Source organism: Pelobates fuscus, chromosome 13 (assembly GCF_036172605.1).
Source record: "Pelobates fuscus isolate aPelFus1 chromosome 13, aPelFus1.pri, whole genome shotgun sequence".
Classification (NCBI taxonomy): Eukaryota; Metazoa; Chordata; class Amphibia; order Anura; family Pelobatidae; genus Pelobates; species Pelobates fuscus.
In genome coordinates, this window is record NC_086329.1 from 73,196,772 (window position 1) to 73,218,160 (window position 21,389).

Below are 21,389 nucleotides of genomic sequence, written 5' to 3' on the forward strand. Positions count from 1 at the left end.
ACACATTACAAATCGCCTAATGTATTAAGTTACTGTTTTTGGTTAATAAAGTGTACTTCCGTGACAGATATGTCTTGGGTGCAATTAAAGGTTAGACAACTTACTTGAGGTCTGCCTAGCACACCTGCCTCTTCCTCCTGTGGAATCATAAGCTCTCTGCACTGATCTTGTCTAGTGGCGCAGGCCCTATAGCTCAGAGAGGTCAGCTAGTACTTTCACCCAATAAACCAGCTCTACACTGCATGTTTTAGCTCAGGGGAGCTAATGGAATTGGCAAAGTGTTCTTCTCAGTCTTGTACATTTAAAACATAAACATGAGCAGTCATCACCATGAAATAATTTACATTTAATTTAGTTTATAATGCATTTGGCACCGGATGACATTTTAGAAATCTGCCTGGGTTCGCGTGAACGGAATTTTATTAGCATAATAGATAATATATAGTGTGCAGTAACACTAGCACTTTCCTTGTATTAGTGCATGTATTTTTATGACTTCTACCCTTTTATACAGTTCTTCAAACTTCCCCTTTTGCATTTTCCTGCATGGATATTTGATTTTTAAATATCTATTAAAGAAAAAAAAAAAAATATTGCTTTCATTACTAAATGTTTTTATTTACTTTAGTCTATTCTTGACAATCAAACTTTGAGATATACATGTGTGTGTAATTATGTATAGTTAAAGCTGGCAATCCTAGTTGATATTAAGTAACATCCTGTTTACAGACCTTTACCGTTTGCCTTTTGTGGAAAAAAATCCCCCCAGTTATGTTATCCGGTGCAGTGACAGACTTATAGTTCTGTATGTTCATACATGATCAAATTGTGATAAAATACGGATTTAACTAAGGGAGATTGTGAGATAATGGCAGGAAATTATGTGAAATTTCCCAGTAATGGGGACACCGACCCTAAAATTCCAATATTCTTAAGCGTAACTATATGTTGGCACTGAAAGTTCAAGATTCTGAATGGGTTTATAACCAGTGCTTGACAAATCCATGACTTAGGAGCCAGCTGCTGGTGCATTTATAGGCATCTTTATTAAAGAACCCCAATTAAATAAATACTGCAAGTATAAATCTAGGATTTATGGTTGGCTACTTTGCTCCTAAGATTTACCCAGTTTAAAGGAATACTATAAGTGCCAGGAGTACAAAGCTGTATTCCTGGCACTATAGCTCCCTCGGCCTCTCCTCTCCTTTGTGCCAACCGACCCGTGTAAATAAAGGGTTAAAAACCCTTTATTTACCTTATCCCAGCACCGATGTCCCTCAGCGCTGGGGCGTGACTCTTCGACGAGCTGGTGCTAATGCACATGCGCGGCTAATGCTGCACGCGTTAGATCTTCCCACAGGTAAGCATTAAATTAATGCTTTCATATGGGGGAAAATCTGATGCTACCTACCACTGTAGTAGTGAGCAGTAGCAACTGTGTTGTTTACAGTGCGCCTTTCCTAACTGTACAGCTATTAAGACTTATTTGCTGACAGAGAAGGTCGTAAAAGCACACCATTTTTAAAAATCCCCTTATTTCATTATGTTTAATACTTACTTGCCAGTGAGGCCTGAGTGTGACGTTTTGAGAGAAATGTAATTCTTGTTTGTGCACACCTATACACTGATAGGGGAGATGAAACTGCTTGGTAAACGGAGCACCCACATTTTATTTGCAAGCAACCTCACCAAGTCTGTACTAATGACTCAACAAATGAGCACTGCTACAGTTAAATAACCTAACCAAACTGATAACACAATAAATACACATACCAATTATGCCCTAAATGTTTGTTTTTTGGAAAAACCATAAAAAATAAAAAAAAGAGGAGCATAGGCACATCAAACACCCACCAAGGATTTTGTCAATAAGAATCATTGAATGCAATGTCGCGTAATGTCACTGCCTGTACATGAGAGCAGTGAAGTAACAGTCGTGGCTCTCCTATCCAGAGGGGCTGGAGGTGTGACTTGAAGCCGCACGTGTAGGTTTTCTAACTATTACTATTTTTCATTTTTGAAGCTAGGACATGGGGACTACTGTACATACCATAACTTCATTTAGATGAAGTTATTAGTGTGAGTACAGTGTTCCTTTAAATCTTTGCCTCACTGTAACCTTTAGTTCAAAGTTTTTTTTTTTTTCTTTCTTCATTTAACTAGTCAGGCAATTAAGGAATCTGCTGTGATGTGTGTAATCTGCTGTGATGTGTAATCGGCCCTAATTTCCCTTTTGTTCACTAATCTATACTGTTTTTGATAATTGTTAAAAATCTTTATTTTAGGACAAATAAGACATTCTTTTGACACACTATATTATAAAAAATGTCTTTAAGTTGCATACATAGAATATTTTATATATATATATATATATATACACACACACATACACTAAAGCAATAACTTTTTATGAACATCTAGGAACAGGATCTTAGGTGCAGGTTTTTGGAGGCGTAACATAAGTTAGTTTAAAAGTACACATCTGACTGCTAAGTCTGTCCTTAAAATAGTATCATGACCAGACTGGTTTCCAAAGGCAGAGTTTCAAAATGCCTCACTAACATGATCACTGCAGAGTCCCAGTATTCTATCTGAAGGTGTTTGCAGTGACCATCAGAGACAATATAGTTTTTTTGCTGGTGCACATATTTATAATGCATTTTTAGGTCAGCTATACTACTATGACATGACAACATTGCACATTTCCCTGCTTCCTGTGGACCTCCCAGGTTTATAACTGCAGGTTTTCATAAATTGCTGCAGAGCTCTAAGACTGCCCCCCCTGGCTTTCAATCAAATAATTTTTACTTTACTTCCTTGTTTGCTGTCCTATGTCTGCCCAACTTGTGTACCCCATGGGAGAGAGAAATAACACTCATTGGCTTATTAGATCACTACAGACTTCCTGATTTCACAATGTAAATAACAAGTGAAAGTAGAAATCCCTTCCCTCTTTGCAAGTTTTTGGAAAGACCCATATAGTTAGTAGAGTCAATTTTTCTTTTATAGCATACTCTACTGTTGTGATTCCAGCAAAAGCAGCAGATCAGATTTAGTCACAAAACTGGGAACTGCTGAGAATTCACATGAGAATGGCAAATTTATTTTCGGTTGAAACAACTGAGCTAATCCCTTATGACTAGATTGGTTTAAAAGTGCAATTCTTGTCAATTCTCCACTGTATCTGATCTATTGAAGAAACCCTGATGTAGTGTCTAGGTAGCAGGATTGTAAAAAAAGGTATAGGATATTTCCAGACGTTTAAATGATTATTTCCAGTAAGACAAGAGACCAAGAAAGTTAGTCGTTCTCTTCCGGCAGAGGCTGTTTGATTATTTTAAGCTACATGTTTATTAGCCACGGTATATACGGCTAATCTTTACATTAGTAAAGGAAATTAAGGATTCCGTTTTATTCCCGATTTAATAATGTGTGTGTGTGTCTATATGTGCTTTGGTTTAGTTGCTGATTACCTACCTCTTTTTTTTTTTTTTGAATTCTTTATTTTTGCGTGCAGTTCTCAACAGAGCATCTTGCGTGGCCACAACAGCCAGTGCAAGTACATTGGATACAAAGGCATAAAGCATGATAACATAAGCACAATTTTTTTTAAAGGTGTAACAAGCTGTGTCAAGTGTACTATTGTACAATGTTGTGTGGAGGCAGTCTGTCTAGGTGCTAAGTGCGGGTTGTAATGGTGCGTTGATCTCTAGACAAGAGACTGATAATGAGTGTGTTAATGCTGAGGTGCTTCACGAGGGTGGGATGGGCAGTTGGGGGTTGCGTGCCTGAGAGTTGTATGTGATGATTTATTCCCTTGATCTGCCGGTACTCGTGTGCGCGGGTTTGATAAAATATAAATGGTTTCAAGATATCTCAAGTTATGTGAGCGTTTGCATAGTGTGCAAGATCTGGGCCTATAAGCCTGGTTCGTGTTTTGTGTGGTCTAGGGTATGCAAGCGGGTTTGAAGCCCCTGACCAGGGAGGCTACGGGGGGGGGGGGGGGGGGGAGAGTGTAGTATTTTCCATCGCTTAGTGCGGTTCTGGTGTCTGCCGTCTTGCCGGTGTGATCGTGTTCTAGGCCTGTGCCCAGTGGAGCTTAGGTAGGTGAGTATATGATGGACATGTAGTGAAACAAACAAAAGTGGAAACTTTCAGTGGTAGTGTGGTTTCAAATGTCCTATCTGGGCTCTTCATTCGGGGGTATCAGTCTCTCGTTGGTTCGCTGCTCTGGGGACGAACGGTTGTATGGAGGCCGGGTCCCATCTTGCTGCAGTTGTTCCTTCAGTAGCGGGTGTATCCGTGGGTGTCAGCCCCAGGGTTTCCAGGAGGGTTGCCGCCTCTAACATAGACGGTATCGTGTGTGTCTTTCCGTCTTGTGACACTGATAGGGAGCCGTTCCATCCCCAGCGGTAGGTCAGCCCTGCGGTTTGTAGCAGTGTCGTGACCGGTTTGAATGATTTGCGGAGCATGAGCGTGGATCTTGTCAGGTCTTGGAAGAAGGCCAGGTTTGAGTTTTCGAAGGTAAGTGGCGTTTTGTTCTTTAGCGCTGCAAGTATTTGGAGTTTGTCAGGTAGGGAGGTGCAGCGGAGGATAACGTCTCGCCCTGTGGTAGACCGTAGGTGAGGGGGATTCGGGAGGCGGTATACACTGTCAATGGCTATTTTCTTGGCCGTTGCATGTGGCAGAATCGTGGCCAGTAACCTCCTAACGTAATGAGGCAGTTCCTCTGCTGTTATTGTTGCAGGAATGCCCCTTATCTTAATATGAGTGCGTCTTTGGCGGTCCTCCAGGGTGGCAAGCTTAAGAGAGGTGGTCTGTTGCTGATTTTGCAGTGCTTTTATGGAGTCTGCCATCTCCGTGAGCTGGGTCTGTACCTCTGTTAAGGTGGCTTCATTTGTTCGGACTCTTTCCGACACTGCTCTCACTTCTTTTTTGAGGATGGCCGAATCAGCCGCCAGCATTTTGTGGATTTCTGCCAGCATTAGTTTTAGGTCCTTCTTGGTGGTCGGTGCGGAGTCGTCGGATGATTCCGGAGATTCAGCCGGAGGTGTTGGTGAGTGTCGCGGCCTGTGTTGTGGCGCCGCGCTCCGGTCCTTGTCGGAGTTTTCATTTGCGACAGAGGGCCTCGGCTGCGACTGCTTCTGGAGCATGGCTCCAATGTCTCTGCCCTCCGCCGGAGTGTGTGACTTTTGGGAGCGCCGGCCCATGCCCGACATGTTGGTCGGTGAGGCAGACCGGGTCGAGGTATGGGGTGTTTCTGCGCTGATCGTTCCGATGCCGCCCAGGAAGCTCTCGAGGCCTAACAGCGTGGGGTAGGCCGCGGTTCTGTGCTTCCGTCGTGCCGACTTTTGTGGCTGAAAAAAAGGCATCTATCGATGCTCCTCGGCTTCCCGATTTCAATGGTGGTATTGTGGGGTGCAGATTGGGCTTGGTTCCGCCTCAATCCTTAGGATTGGGTTTTGGTGTTGGGGAGCTTTGGGAAATGGCGTCTGGTCAGGATGCTTGGCAAGCCCCGCCCTTGATTACCTACCTCTTTTAACGTGTAATTCTTAGCACCATACCCCCTGCAGTCCATTGTGGTGTTGGGGCTCTCCTTGCTCTTACAGCCTGTCCTTTTTGCTCTATTTATGTGAAAGTTTATTTCTGCATTTGAGAAGTTTTGGGCAGTAATTGGCACTCTCATCCTCTCATTGCTGTCCTAATTTGTCTATGTGGAATCACACTTGCATTCGCTGTGATGTAGGAGAGGATCAAGGTTGCTAGACTTGGGAGACATCTGTTTTTTTGCCAATCTGGGGGGGATTCTTTGTATCATAACCAAAACAATGCTTTGTTGAAGGTAATTCACATTCTAAATATAGTGTTTTTGTTTTGCAGCCGTGTGCTCTGTGAGGCCCATACTCTGTATGAAGAGTGGTTGAGTCTATGGCCTCAGAGCTGGAAGCCACAAAGGATGGCTTCTCCACTGACCTGGCAAAGCCCCTCCACCTCCAGTATCTGGAGAGAGCCCTTCGACTGGACCAGTTTCTTCGCCAAACCTCTGCTATATTCAACAAAAGCATCTCAAGGTACTGCGTTCTCTACAATTCTCAGAACTTGTGCTCCACAGCTCCCAACATATTACTGCTTGTATGATATTGTGTTTTATACTACTCTATAAAAAATATCCTTTTGTATTCTTGCTCTTGTTGTTTGACCCTTCAGTCATAAGATTGACCTTGGAGGACAGCAGAGAAAGAAGATAAAATTTGGTAACTGCCTCTGAGAGTGGATAGATGAAGGACTGGTAGCTAGCTGTATGAATTGTAATATTTGATATAATGAGATTTGAATTTGAAAATGGGGAAAACGGAAGTTGTTTATTTGGTGGTGGCAATTTATTTGCCAGTATTTCAGCAGTATATTTCATGATTTTTCATGTAGTATATTTCATGATATTTCAAATGGTCAGTAAGCCAATGTAGATCATGTAAATTAAAAAAATAAAAATGTTTTACTACATTGAGTGTAGTTTTTACCCTCAAAATTTTGAATAATGCCTCCCAATCACTTCAGGTAGGCCTGGTATAACACAATCAGGCAGTAATTGCTGCTTGTTTTTAAAGCAGAAATCCACATCCTTCACATCCTTATCTAATTTGTTATTAATTTTATTAAGGTGGTTAAATAGTAACTGTATGTGCACAATATGGGAATAGTGATGTATGTTCATATGCTTAAAGGAACGCTATAGTCACCTAAATTACTTTAGCTAAATAAAGCAGTTTTAGTGTATAGATCATTCCCCTGCAATTTCACTGCTCAATTCACTGCCATTTTGGAGTTAAATGACTTTGTTTCTGTTTATGCAGCCCTAGCCACACCTCCCCTCGCTATGATTGACAGAGCCTGCATGAAAAAAAAAATGGTTTCACTTTCAAACAGATGTAATTTACCTTAAATAATTGTATCTCAATCTCTAAATTGAACTTTAATCACATTCAGGAGGTTCTTGCAGGGTCTAGCAAGCTATTAACATAGCAGGGGATAAGAAAATCTTAATTAAACAGAACTTGCAATAAAGAAAGCCTAAATAGGGCTCTCTTTACAGGAAGTGTTTATGGAAGGCTGTGCAAGTCACATGCAGGGAGGTGTGACTAGGGTTCATAAACAAAGGGATTGAACTCCTAAATGGCAGAGGATTGAGCAATGAGGCTGCAGGGGCATGTTCTATACACCAAAACTGCTTCATTAAGCTAAAGTTGTTCAGGTGACTATAGTGTCCCTTTAAAGGGACATTATAGTTACCAGAACAACTACAGCTTATTATTTGTTCTGGTGAGCATAATCATTCCCTTCAGGCCAGGGCCGGACTGGGAAAAAAGTTCGGCCTGGTCATTTTTTATCACAGCGGCCCATAAAGAAGGGGACGGGGCAGAGAGGGTGTGTTTTGCCATCACCAATGACAAACACGCCCTCTCTCAAAGTGAGCATGTTGGTTCAATGCTCTTCTAGGGCAGACCATGCGCAGAGCTCTGCTGAAGAGCTCTAGCATGAGAGAAAAGCCCTGTATTTGTTCTGCACAGTGCAAGCAAATTTAATAACATGCTTGCACTGTGTTTCCTTGCAACTTGTCTCTGGTGTCTCTTCTAAATGGATACCAGGAGGCAAAAGGGCCAGGAAAGAGTATTGTGCATGTGTTTGGAGCCTGCTTGTGGGATTGCGTGTGTGTCGAGTGAGCTGATTGTGGTGTGGTATTGTGTAATAAGGTCGGTTTTAGTCGTGTTGTGTTTGTGGTGTAATGCATATGTGGCTAGGGGCTGTAGAGAATGTGTGTATAGGGGATGTAGCAAGTGTGTGTGTGTATAGGTGATGTAGGGATTGTAGAGTGTGTGTTTAGTATGTGTTTGCTTACAAGGAATCTAGTGTGTGTATAGGGGATCCGTAGTGTGTGTATAGGAGTCTAGTGTGTGTTTGAAGGACCCAGAATGTGTATAGGAGATCTAGTGAGTGTGTGTATATTACAGATTCAGAGTTTATATAGGGATCTAGTGTAGCGGAACGCTGGTCTCTCACAGACTATTTCCGCTGGTAGTCCAGGTGTGGCTCAGGAACAAGCAATAATCCCAGGCACAGTACCCACAGTGAGAGAATAATCCAGCAGCATAACAAACACAATCAGCAGTAAAATCCAATAGTATCCCATCACCTTTCCCAATAATTGGACGACACACAGTATCAGGAGCAGAACTTAACTAACTTTTAACCACACAACCCCTGTTTCTTATGCAATGCTCCCGTGCAAGGGAGCCACCCACAATAATTAGTACATTAACCAAGTACAAGGTACAACCCACACATCTCCTCATCAGCTTATCTGTTAACAGAATTAAAATGTACATATTTTTCCCCAAATACATAGGGTACACCCCTGATAGCCTTGATCTGGGTGAATAACATATTCAAAAATCACCCAGATTGGACCAGGGGTTCTGGAGTTATGGGGTTTTAAAGTTTTGACCAACCACACAGGCAACAGTAGCTGAAAATAGTTCCATAGGTTTTGGCCTTGCGGTCGGTCTCCGTTCGCGGAATAAAAGTCACAAAATGTTTGTCATCCATGGCTATACTGGTGCTCGTGTGAATCCCCATGTTTGCATTAGTCTTTCTACCGAACGTCGGCTCGTTTGGTAGTTTCGGCACGAATTTATGGAAGTCTGGTGGTCTCAGCGGTGTTTGCCTAGTCGAGTGTCTGATTTTAGTTCCAGACACTCGATGGCAAAACAGGATTTTAGTTCGTATACAGAATGCAGGAAGTCAGTACAGTTTTAGGTGAAGAATCAAACGAATGCTTTTTAAATCCACACGAAAGCCTTATGACAAATCCATACAAAAGTCTTAGTAGTTAAATAGCAAAGTAATAATGAATCCGCCGTACAGTCCAATGTCTCTGCTATTCCATATGTCGTTGGCTGGCTCTCAAAAGGGCCAGCAGTGCCATGCCAACCTCCATTATGCCCAGCCATTGTGTTTAAAGGGTTCCATCTTCCCGGGACCATAATCACTGGGCAGGCGGCGAGCAAGCAACTCCCTCCAGGAAACCGATGCAGACTCTTGTACAGGGGCTAGTCTGCTACATCTAGTGTGTGTATGTGTGCAGATGAACCAGAGTTGAGTAGGGGATCTAGTGTGTGTCTGGAATGTAATGTGTTTAGGGGTGCTGTAGTGTGTATGTGTATATATATATATATATATATATATATATATATATATATATATATATATATATATATTATAAATATGTTTGGAAGTATTGTGTGTGTGTGTGCGCGTGAAGGGTGCAGTGTGTGTGTATGAAGGGTGCTGTGTGTTAGAAGGTTTTGCGTGTTGGGGGGGTAAAAAGCAAGTAAATAAAATAAGCAGGTATTATATTCCCCCCCCTTCTTACCTTTAGCCTGGGTGGTACCTTGGAGGAGGGCGGGGGCGGCACTCTCACACCATCCCTGGTGGTCCTAGCGGTGCCTTCTGGGGCAGTGCTGCACAGTGCACCCTCTGCATGCAGACACTGAACTTTCCTCATAGAGATGCATTGATTCAATGCATCTCTATGACGAGATGCTAATTGGTAAGGGCTGTGTTTGACTTGTCCTGGCTCTGCCCCTTATCTGCCTTCTTGACAATATCAGCCAATCCAATGCTTTTCTATGGTAAAGCATTGTGATTTTCTCTGATCAACACAACAGATGTCAGCCAAGCAGGCAGAGCCAGCAGCAGCAGTCTGGTATAAAAAGTATATACTTTTGATATGTATGATTAAGGGGGGCAGGGTGTCTAGATGATGTCTTTAACACTATAGGATCAAGTTCAAGTGTATAATCTATTTAAAAATAGGTATTTCTCCCACCAGTCAGTCAGTAATTTGGCACAGACTATATGCCGAAGAATTGACTGATAAGTGAAAGCAGAAAAATGTCTCCCGCAGGCTCTCTTCGCATAGCAACAAAAGCTCATGTGGGATGGTTGCCATGGTAACCCCATAGCTGTCGTTGCTTGTGCTATCTAGGGAGTATAGGAATGGACTGACTGACAACACACAAACTGAGGATAAGGAGTGAAGGTATACATATCTCAAAATTTTACATTAATTAAATCATGTATTTCTGTGATATATGGTGTATTTAATGTGTTTGGGGACTATTTAAATAAATTTAAAAAGCAGGTGGCAGGTTCACTTTAATTCCCTTGCCCCATGTCAGAATACCTCATGCTATCCTTGTTTTATACAGAAAATGAAAGATGAATGTAACCTTTGATATGCCTACAAGAACATCTGTATTTCTGTCTGGATAATCACATTAGGTGAAGGAAAATACCAAGCATGGTACACACTTAACAGAAGGGACCAATATAATGCTTCCTCATTTAAAAAAGAGACTACCAATCCCTTAGTCATACCAGATGACTGGATAAACACACTGGATATATCCCAAATTGCACAGAAAAAAAAAAATGCTCAGACACTCATTATGTAAAGCTTAAGGCACCGTTTAATGGAACTTCAAAGTGCACAGCAACGTTTCAACCTGTACCCAGGTCTTTGTCAAGCTTGACAAATACCTGGGTAAACGGTCAAAACGTTACTGTGCACTTTTATGTTCCATTAAACTCTGCCTGAATCTTTACATAATGAGTGTCTGAGCATTTTTTTCCCGGAAGTCCCTGTAGTGGTGGTTAACCCACAAAGGTACCGTATATACTCGAGTATAAGCCGACCCAAATATAAGCCGAGGCCCCTAATTTTACCCCCAAAAACTGGGAAACTTATTGACTCGAGTATAAGACTAGGGTGGGAAATGCAGCAGCTACTGGTAAATTTCTAAATAAAATTAGATCCTAAAAAAATTATACAAATTGAATATTTATTTACAGTGTGTGTATATAATGAATGCAGTGTGTGCGTATGGGTGCAGTGTGTATGAGTGCAGTGTGTGTGTGTGATGCAGAGTGTGATTCAGAGCCTTGGTGGGGGGTGGGCATTTTAATATATTTTTTATTATTATTATTTTAATTTTTTTTGTTATATTATTATTTTTTTATTACTATTTTTATTATTATTGTATTGTTATTATTTTCATTTTTTTTGTTATATTATTAATTTATTTATTTCTATTACTATTATAAATTTTTTTGGTCCCCCCTCCCTGCTTGCTAGCTGGCCAGGGAGGGGGGCTCTTACTCCCTGGTGGTTCAGTGGCATTGGTAGTTCAGTGGGGGGCTGGCAGGGAGCTGTAACTTACCTGTCCTGCAGCTCCTGTCAGCTCTCTCCTCCTCCGCGCCGTCCGGTCAGCTGTTCTGTCAGATCACATTGTAAGTCTCGCGAGAGCCGCGGCTCTCGCGAGATTTACACTGGGAGCTGACCGAGGTGCTGAACGGACGGCGCGGAGGAGGAGAGAGCTGACCGGAGCTGCAGGACAGGTAAGTAACATCTCTGACATCCCCCACAGCCCCCAGTCTGTATTATGGCAATGCAAATTGCCATAATACAGACACTGACTCGAGTATAAGCCGAGTTGGGGTTTTTCAGCACAAAAAATGTGCTGAAAAACTCTGCTTATACTCGAGTATATACGGTAATTATTGCAGTTTCTTAAACAATGCAATAATTACCTTTGCCAGGGTTAAGGGACCTGGGACAGTGCACCCAGACCACTTAAATGAGCTGAAGTAGTCTGGATGCCTAGAATGTCCCTTTAAACATACATGTATTGTATTGTATACATGTTTTGCATCTAAATTAGGTGTTTTTATACAGTTTCTGGATATCGGTAGCTAGGGCGTGAATTGATCTGTTGATTCTATTTTTGTATAACCCTTGATAAGTGCTGTTTTTTTTATATGTATTGGGTTTCTGGCAGCAGAATGGATAGATTTCATGGATACAGTACTTATCACATCATATGTTTATTATTTGTTTTGCTACTTGATTTCTGTCATGCTATTTAATCTGTTGTAGTGATGAGAGTGAAGATGGTCTGGATGAAAGTTCCCTGCTTCCAGAGTCTGAGTATCCTTCCTTGCAGGTGAAAGAGGAACCTATGTCACCTCTCCTAGGAGAACCGTCTGGACAAGAAAACCCAGGGTTGATACCAACTCACTCACTCAATGGAGTCTTGCAACTAGGTCTGTCTCACACACTACCAGTCATTAATGCCTGTGTGTGTTGGTTTCATTCTCTAATGCTTGTAAACCCGTTTCTTTGTAAATTTTCTCCTCAGAGCCAAAGTCTGACAGAGGAAGCTTGTACAACTTCTCAAAGCTGAAGAAAAGTAGAAAATGGTTGAAGGTAAGTGAGATCAGTACTTGAGATGTAACAATAATGTTGGTATTGTTGAAGGAATATCTCCAGATATTTTTTTAAATTTGTGTTATGATATAAAATATCACCTATTTTGTAGACTTCATTTTTGTATAACTTTATAATTTACACAAGTAAGTTCTGTGCATCTCCCGGTTTACCCATTTTTAAGTTCTATCTGGTTGAAAGCTTTTCTTATCAAACTTAAAACTGTAAAGGTAACCGCAAGTTCAAAATACTGGGCATCTCACAAAGCACATGTTGAGATTGTTCTACCTGTTCTTATTGTTCATGATGATTGGTTTGATAAATTGTCACCCTTATAGTCCCCTTAAAGGGACACTATAGTCACCAGAACAACTACAGCTTATTGTAGTTGTTCTGGTGAGTACAATCATTCACTTCAGGCTTCTTGCTGTCAATACTGTCTTTTCAGAGAAAATGCAGTGTTTACATTACAGCCTCGGGATACCTCCACTGGCCAATCCTCAGATGGCTTAGAGGTGTTCCCTGGGGCAGTGCTTCACCCTCTGCATGGAGACACTGAACTTTCCTCATAGAGGTGCTGATTGGCCAGGGCTATGTTTAGCTTGTACTGGCTCTGCCCCATATCTTTCTCCTTGACAGTCTCAGCCAATCCAATACTTTCATATGGGAAAGCATTGTAGTAGTTGTCTCAGATCACCACTTCTGGTGATATAAGCCAAGCAGGCAGATCAGGGACAAAGCCAGCATCAGCAGACTGGAATTTAAAGTAAGATTTTACTATATTTGTGTAGGGGGTGGGGGGCTGCTATAAGTTATTATTTTTTTTTTTAACTATAGGCTCAGGTATACATGTTTGTGTTCCTGACCCTATAGTGTTCCTTTAAGATGTATGAGAAAGAGTTGTTTACATTTATGTTTGTATTAATAACACAGTGCCTATAAAGTATGTAGTTTTGTTTTTTTTTTGGGGGGGGGAGGCTTATATATATATATATATATATATATATATATATATATATATATATATATATATATATATATATATATATATATATATATATATATATATATATATAAAAGCTTTTCCTTAAACTGTCCTCCTTGCTCCCATGCCATTAAAGATTTGAAATATTTTTTGATGGAATGCAAGGCGACCTTGATAATGGTGATTGTTTATAAACACAGCCATACAGTTAACTTGATGGAATTCTCAGAAAACAACCTTATTTTAGCTTGATGAGTAACTTCATAAGTTTTTGTGTGTGCGGCTGCTGGATGCTAAATATTTTTAGGACTTGTGCTGTGCAGTTAGGGGGAAGCATAGCTTATACCTGTTAAATATTGCACTGTTTGGTGGATGTTGACCATCACTGCTGCTTCTAGAACGAATTAAAAGGTGACAATGACAGGGAGCTCCTTTCATCATAACCTATGTATGGAGCACAGGGAGTTCTGGTGCTTAGAGTGACTCAGGGTTATAAGAGGAATAAATGTCTCACTTTACGTCTATAGAACATCTTACTGAGTGAGGACTCCACCGACACAGACTCTCCAAGTGATGAAGAGGAGGAATATACGCTATCTAAAGAGGAGCTGCATGACATGCTGAGATTGCACAAGTATAAAAAACTACACCAGAGCAAATATCATAAGGATAAAGAGGTATGCTCCATGATGTTTACACAGATTTTTGATCATAGCTAAGGCCCTCGCTCTCTTTTTTTAAAATTAATGTATTTATTATTTATTTATTGGGGTGAGTTACATTCAAAGAAATAGAATTATCTGGGTGTAGCAAGCAATTGCTCAAAGCATCAACGAATTTGGATTAGAATCTACCCACTTTTATATGAGCACATAAGAACAAAGGAAATGCGATAAAAATTAAGGCAAACTATTAGTAATAAGGAGCCTATTGGGCACACAAGAATATAGAAATATCAAAGGCAAATTAAGTCATGAATAGCTTAGGCTTATAGTAAATGCTCCATTAACTTGATGGGGATGAGAGTTATGTGGGTTATAAAACTATGAGTACCGATTCAATAAGTTTTCCCAACTCGCCAGGTGCAGAGGAACCACTAGGGACAAAAACGTATCAATGTCCCAGGTGAGTGATGGCAATGAATCCTTGGTCAGAGATGCTGAAGCAAAACTTCAGCAGCCTCCGATGTAAAGATCAGCTTGTCTTTTCACCCTCCACTGTTGATTATCAGTATACTGGGTATTCCCCATGTGTATGAAATTGCTTCAAGATGGTTTAGTCACCATCTTGAGAGGAACATGCCACTGTACACTGGAATGACATAGGCTGTACAAAAAAAATCCAGAGAGTGTTGTTAAAAAATAAAAGGAGTGTGTTGTTTGACTGCATTGAGAAATCAGTCCTTGTCACATCGTGACTTGACGTATTAATGACATCTTGGGACATTGTGGGTTGAATGTTTTGGTAGTCTAGTGAAACGGTAAAGTCCATCTAAGTGGAATCCTCTCCTTATAGTAGAAAACAAGTTCTCCTGAATCAGTAGTATTGAGTGTACCTTGCATTTTCATGTATCCTCTAGTTGTTTCACCTTAGAGGTGAGAAGAGAGCAGGTTTTGATTAGCTCCTGTACTTGGGCTTGTGTGGTGCTTAATGTAGACCCCCTGGATGTCTTCCTCTGTAGCCTTAATTTGTTCAGTGAGAGTATTGAAGGCTGCCTTCAGGATGGCATGAAGGCTGTAAAAAAAGGCCGCAATGTCTGACATTCATTTGGAAATGTCCTTTTTTGTGGCCAGGTGTGAATCAGCTGCCCTGGGAGCTGGTGTTGAGCTGCTCCCTCGAGTAGTCAGCATTTCTGACAGATTAGAGCTCTCCTCCTCTGAGGTGCTTGTTCCCACTTGTAGAAAGTCATGATTTGTGGGAGCATGTTGCCAGGCATGGTATTTCTAAACTCGCTCCTAAAAAATAAAATGGAAAATGCCTAACCCACCAGTTTGTTTAGCAACACAAGCAGAGCTTGTAGGAGATGCACCTCTCACATGGTTTAGCTCCGCCCCAGCCATCTCTTTTTGATCACCTGAATGTTTAGAAGCTTTAATGTGTTACATTTTAGTGACCCTAAATACTGTGGCAACAAAAAATTGCTTTAAACTGCAGCAGCTGTGAATATTTATAACTACAAACATTAGATATTCTGCTTTTGTGTCCTTCATTGCAGTGTAGTGATGGGCCACACTCTCAAAACTTTGTCTTTCCCCAGCTCCAGCAATATCAGTATTACAGCGCCGGCCTCCTGTCTACCCATGATCCTTTTTATGAGCAACAACGTCACTTCTTGGGGCCCAAAAAGAAACGAATCAAAGAGGAGAAGAAATTTAAAGGTGAACTGATATGCCTTTGTCAAAAGCAGGAAGGTGTACAATACACCAACCAGAGAAGTGGAGTGTGTAAGGTGTACTATAGGATACACCTACCCTTTGTTGAGATGTTGGTAAGGTGTAGGTGTATCGTAAAGTACACCTTACACGGTCCACTTCTCTGGTTGGTGTATTGCACACCTTCCTGTTTTTGATTGTTTGCTCTCACGTGTGGGTTGGAATAGGGGAGATATCAACCTGAGTGTAGTAGCGTGTGAACTTGTTATATTTTTATAACTGTACCTACGCGTCTAAATATTCACAGAGCACTTTGTTTTTTTCCTGATATGCCTTTGTATTTGCTAAGCATACTGAATTCCTGAGTTTCAGGTTTACATTTTATTGATTTTATTTATATTTTGCTAATTTTTTGCAGAGGTATTATGAATGGTATAAAGAACAAAAATACTAGTCTTGACTCTCATCAAATGTGGGGAGACTCAGCTGTTGCTGGATTCCTCACAAATGAGGGATTCCAGCAATAGACTCCTCAAATCTCCCCAAGGAATCTGATCACAGCAGTGATTGGACACCAACTGGCGTAGGGGGTGCACTTGTCACTATTGTGGCATATACCAGGCCATTGATGGATGTCTAAAGAACACAAGACATCTGGCAATAGTTTTACAGAGCCTGCTCCTCCCTTGTATTGCTGTGTCAAGTTGTCACATGATCCAGTGCCTGTCAGATCTTGCTGCAGGAAGGCTCTGTCTGTTGCTAGACTACTTCACATTTTCTGATTGGACCACAGGCCTACTGATCACACTGAGAGCCAATCACATGACATGCCTTATCTTTCAGCGAAGACATATCATCACTGTGATTGGTAAGGAACACTATGGGACGGGGGGGTGGGGGGGGTGGTAAGGAACACTATGGGACAGAGGAGGGGGTGGTAAGGAACACTATGGGACAGAGGAGGGGTGGTAAGGAACACTATGGGACAGAGGAGGGGTGGTAAGGAACACTATGGGACAGAGGAGGGGGTGGTAAAGAACACTATGGGACAGGGGAGGGGGGGTGGTAAGGAACACTATGGGACAGGGGAGGGGGGGTGGTAAGGAACACTATGGGACAGGGGAGGGGGTGGTTAGGAACACTATGGGGCAGGGGAGGGGCTAGTAAGGAACACTATGGGGCAGGGGAGGGGCTAGTAAGGAACACTGGGGCAGGGGAGGGGCTAGTAAGGAACACTATTGGACAGGGGAGGGGGTGGTAAGGAACACTATTGGACAGGGGAGGGGGTGGTAAGGAACACTATTGGACAGGGGAGGGGGTGGTAAGGAACACTATGGGGCAGGGGAGGGGCTAGTAAGGAACACTATTGGACAGGGGAGGGGGTGGTAAGGAACACTATTGGACAGGGGAGCGGGTGGTAAGGAACACTATGGGACAGGGGAGGGGGTGGTAGGGAACACTATGGGACAGGGGAGGGGGTGGTAGGGAACACTATGGGACAGAGGAGGGGGTGGTAAGGAACACTATGGGACAGAGGAGGGGGTGGTAAGGAACACTATGGGACAGAGGAGGGGGTGGTAAGGAACACTATGGGACAGAGGAGGGGGTGGTAAGGAACACTATGGGACAGAGGAGGGGGTGGTAAGGAACACTATGGGACAGAGGAGGGGGTGGTAAGGAACACTATGGGACAGGGGAGGGGGTGGTAAGGAACACTATGGGGCAGGGGAGGGGGTGGTAAAGAACACTATGGGGCAGGGGAGGGGGTGGTAAGGAACACTATGGGACAGGGGAGGGGGTGGTAAGGAACACTATGGGGCAGGGGAGGGGGTGGTAAGGAACACTATTGGACAGGGGAGGGGGTGGTAAGGAACACTATGGGGCAGGGGAGGGGGTGGTAAGGAACACTATGGGACAGGGGAGGGGGTGGTAAGGAACACTATGGGGCAGGGGAGGGGGTGGTAAGGAACACTATTGGACAGGGGAGGGGGTGGTAAGGAACACTATGGGGCAGGGGAGGGGGTGGTAAGGAACACTATGGGACAGGGGAGGGGGTGGTAAGGAACACTATGGGGCAGGGGAGGGGGTGGTAAGGAACACTATGGGGCAGGGGAGGGGGTGGTAAGGAACACTATGGGGCAGGGGAGGGGGTGGTAAGGAACACTATTGGACAGGGGAGGGGGTGGTAAGGAACACTATTGGACAGGGGAGGGGGTGGTAAGGAACACTATGGGGCAGGGGAGGGGGTGGTAAGGAACACTATGGGACAGGGGAGGGGGTGGTAAGGAACACTATGGGACGGGGGTGGGGGAGAACACTATGGGACGGGGGTGGGGGAGAACACTATGGGACGGGAGAGGGGTGGAAGAACACTATGGGACGGGAGAGGGGTGGAAGAACACTATGGGATGGGAGAGGGGTGGAAGAACACTATGGGACAGGGGAGGGGGGGTGGAAGAACACTATGGGACAGGGGAGTGGGGGGTGGTAGAACACTGGGACGGGAGGGGGGGGAGAACACTAGTGGGGCGAGAGGAACATTAAAGGGGGGCACTAAGGTACAGGGGAGGTAAGGGAAACGGCATCTGCATCTTTTTTTTCTGTTATTAACTTATTGTTATTGCATGTATTATTATTTTTTGTGTGTTATGTAAATTGCATTAGAAAAACAATCCATGTCAACCAGCCTTGAATGTGCCTTTAATACCAGGTGGTCACTGAAATGGAATCTCTACAGTTTTTCACTGTCTGCTCAGTGTCTATTACTTTTTCTAAAATGGGCTGCAAGGGGATTTTGTGAAACAGCCTTGCATCCTGATGCCAAGAGCATTTTAGAAAATCCTGGAGCATGTGGGGGTTGGAAAAGGAAGCAGATTGGGGTCATGCAATGCCAAAGCATACTTAACAACAAGCTGGCTTAAATGGAAACCTGTTCTGCAAAGCCCAGGGAGGGCAGATACATTTATTTTATTCACAGTTTGATTTTTAAATAATACAAGCACATCTGAAAACAGGTCTAATTGTGTTATGTAATTGTTTCATTATAATGAGTTCCATTATTTTAGGTTTGCTGACTAAAAGCATCCTAGTTGTAGCTTAAATGTTAAAGACGTATGTGAATTTGTTATATATCACTTAGTGGTTGGAGGTAATGGAGACTGTGTGTTAACAACATTCATTCAAAATTGTTAATGCCTCAGCACAAAAGTAAAATTCCAAGGCTGTTGCTTGGTTGCAGCTTTGTCCCACATTTAGAACACCTAAAGGTATGTTGGTTTTAAAAAAAGCATTGCTGTCTACCCAGCTGTCTAAACATTCGTTTCCCTCTAAATCTCCTTATATTTCTAAATGGTTTATTAAGAGATGACAAGAATGCTAATATAATGAAACAATTTTACTTATGAAGTCATGTGAATTCATGAATTGTCTCTTAATTCTCATGTTTCTTCCTTTGTGCACCTGAAGCCAAGTTAAAAAAGGTGAAGAAGAAAAGACGGAGGGAAGAAGACATATCTGAAGATGAGCTGCCACGTCGACACCACCACCATGCCAAAGTGTTTGCCAAGTTCTCCCACGATGCCCCTACACCTGTGGGCAAGAAGAAACACCTGACACTTGAACAACTGAACGCTCGTCGCAGAAAAGTCTGGCTTACTATTGTTAAGAAAGACTTACCAAAGGTAAGTGTGGAATATCCAACCTTCTCAGTCTGTTCCATTTAAGAAAGAATGGGAGACTATGTAAAATCTCCAATTCAATCATTCTGCAGCTATCAAGGAGAACAAATCAAGTATGTATTAGAATGCGATTTATTTAAAGGAATGATAAGTCAAACCGTGTATCTTATGGAATGTTTGTTAATCTTTTCTACTTTACTGTTTTGCAGGCCTACAAGCAAAAGGTTTCAGCACGCAACTTATTGATAACAAATAGTAAAAAGGTAAAAAAAAAAAAAAAATTTAAATCATGTAACTATGTAACATGTACAATCAGATCTGAGGTTACTTATTTTATTTTTACTTGTAGAAGTTATTAAGAACATGCTGGCCATTCTTTATATGTTTTATGTACACCGAACAAAATTATAAACGCAACACTTTTGTTTTTGCCTCCATTTTTCATTAGCTGAACTCAAAGATCTAAGACTTTTTTTGTGTACACAAAAGGCCTATTTCTCTCAAATATTGTTCACAAATCAGTCTATATCTGTGTTAGTGAGCACTTCTCCATTGCCGAGATAATCCATCCACTTCACAGGTGTGGAATATTGAGATGCTGATAAGACAGCATCACAGGTGTGACGTAGGCTGGCCACAATAAACGGCCACAAAAAACAGTCAGTATCTGGTGTGACCACCATTTGCCTAATGCAGTGCAACACATCTCCTTCGTATAGAGATGATCAGGTTGATTGTGGCCTGTGGAATGTTGGTCCACTCCTCTTCAATGGCTGTGCGAAGTTGCTGGATATTGGTAGGACCTGAAACACGCTGTTGTATACGCCGATCCAGAGCATCCCAAGCATGCTCTATGGGTGACATGTCTGGTAAGTATGCTGGCCATGCAAGAACTGGGATGTTTTCAGCTTCTAGGAATTGTGTACAGATCCTTGCAACATGGGGCCGTGCATTATCATGCTGCAACATGAGGTGATGGTTGTGGATGAATAGCAAAACAATGGGCCTCAGGATCTCATCACGGTATCTCTGTGCATTCAAAATGCCATCAATAAAATGCACCTGTGTTCGTGTGTTAATAACATACGTGTGTTAATAACCATGACCCCACCGCCACCCCACTGCTCACCCACATGACGCCATACATGCTGTCTGCCATCTGCTCTGTACAGTGCAAACCAGGATTTATCCGTGAAAAGAACATCTCTCCAAAGTTCCAGATGCCATCGAATGTGAGTACTTGCCCTGCAGTCAGGTTGAGACCCCGATGAGGAAGACAAGCATGCAGATGAGCTTCCCTGAGACGGTTATGCAAAACGATTGTTGCAGCAGCTGTCTGGGTGGTTGGTCTCAGACAATCTTGAAGGTGAAGATGCTGGATGTGGAGGTCCTGGGCTGGTGTGGTTACACATGGTCTGCTGTTGTGAGGCCGGTTGGATGTACTGCCAAATTCTCTGAAACACCTTTGGAGACGGCTTATGGTAGAGAAATGAACATTCAATTCACGGGCAACAGCTCTGGTGGACATTCCTGCAGTCAGAATGCCAATTGCACTCTCCCTCAAAACTTGCAACATCTGTGGCATTGTGCTGTGTGATAAAACTGCGCATTTTAGAGTGGCCTTTTATTGTGGCCAGCCTAAGGCACACCTGTGCAATGATCATGCTGCCACACCTGTGAGGTGGATGGATTATCCCGGCAAAGGAGAAGTGCTCGCTAACACAGATTTAGACAGATTTGTGAACAATATTTGAGAGAAATAGGCCTTTTGTGTACATAGAAAAAGTCTTAGATCTTTGAGTTCAACTTATGAAAAAGGGGGACAAAAACAAGTGTTGCCTTTATAATTTTGTTCAGCGTATATTAAGAAACGTTTTCATTGTTCCTCACTTTATCTTTGTTTTTGTTTTTTTTACATTTTTTTTTAAATACAGTCTCCCAACAATTCTCACCCTCATTTTCCATTTAGTGCAAGTATTGTAAGAAGGGCATAGGGAAAAAACAGCTTAAATCTGATTGCTATTAGTATT

The 21,389-nt window shown here is 42.4% G+C and overlaps 1 protein-coding gene across 1 annotated transcript in view; it reads left to right on the plus strand.

The window, feature by feature from the left end:
• Positions 1 to 21,389, plus strand: part of INO80 (INO80 complex ATPase subunit) — a 75,063-nt gene that overhangs the window by 3,197 nt on the left and 50,477 nt on the right. The window contains exons 2-8 of the mRNA XM_063439838.1: positions 5,881 to 6,071; positions 11,996 to 12,162; positions 12,258 to 12,325; positions 13,838 to 13,987; positions 15,568 to 15,688; positions 19,148 to 19,362; positions 19,569 to 19,622. Of these exons, the coding sequence (XP_063295908.1) occupies positions 5,929 to 6,071; positions 11,996 to 12,162; positions 12,258 to 12,325; positions 13,838 to 13,987; positions 15,568 to 15,688; positions 19,148 to 19,362; positions 19,569 to 19,622 (918 nt within the window). The 5' untranslated portion in view covers positions 5,881 to 5,928. The remainder of the gene's footprint in view (positions 1 to 5,880; positions 6,072 to 11,995; positions 12,163 to 12,257; positions 12,326 to 13,837; positions 13,988 to 15,567; positions 15,689 to 19,147; positions 19,363 to 19,568; positions 19,623 to 21,389) is intronic.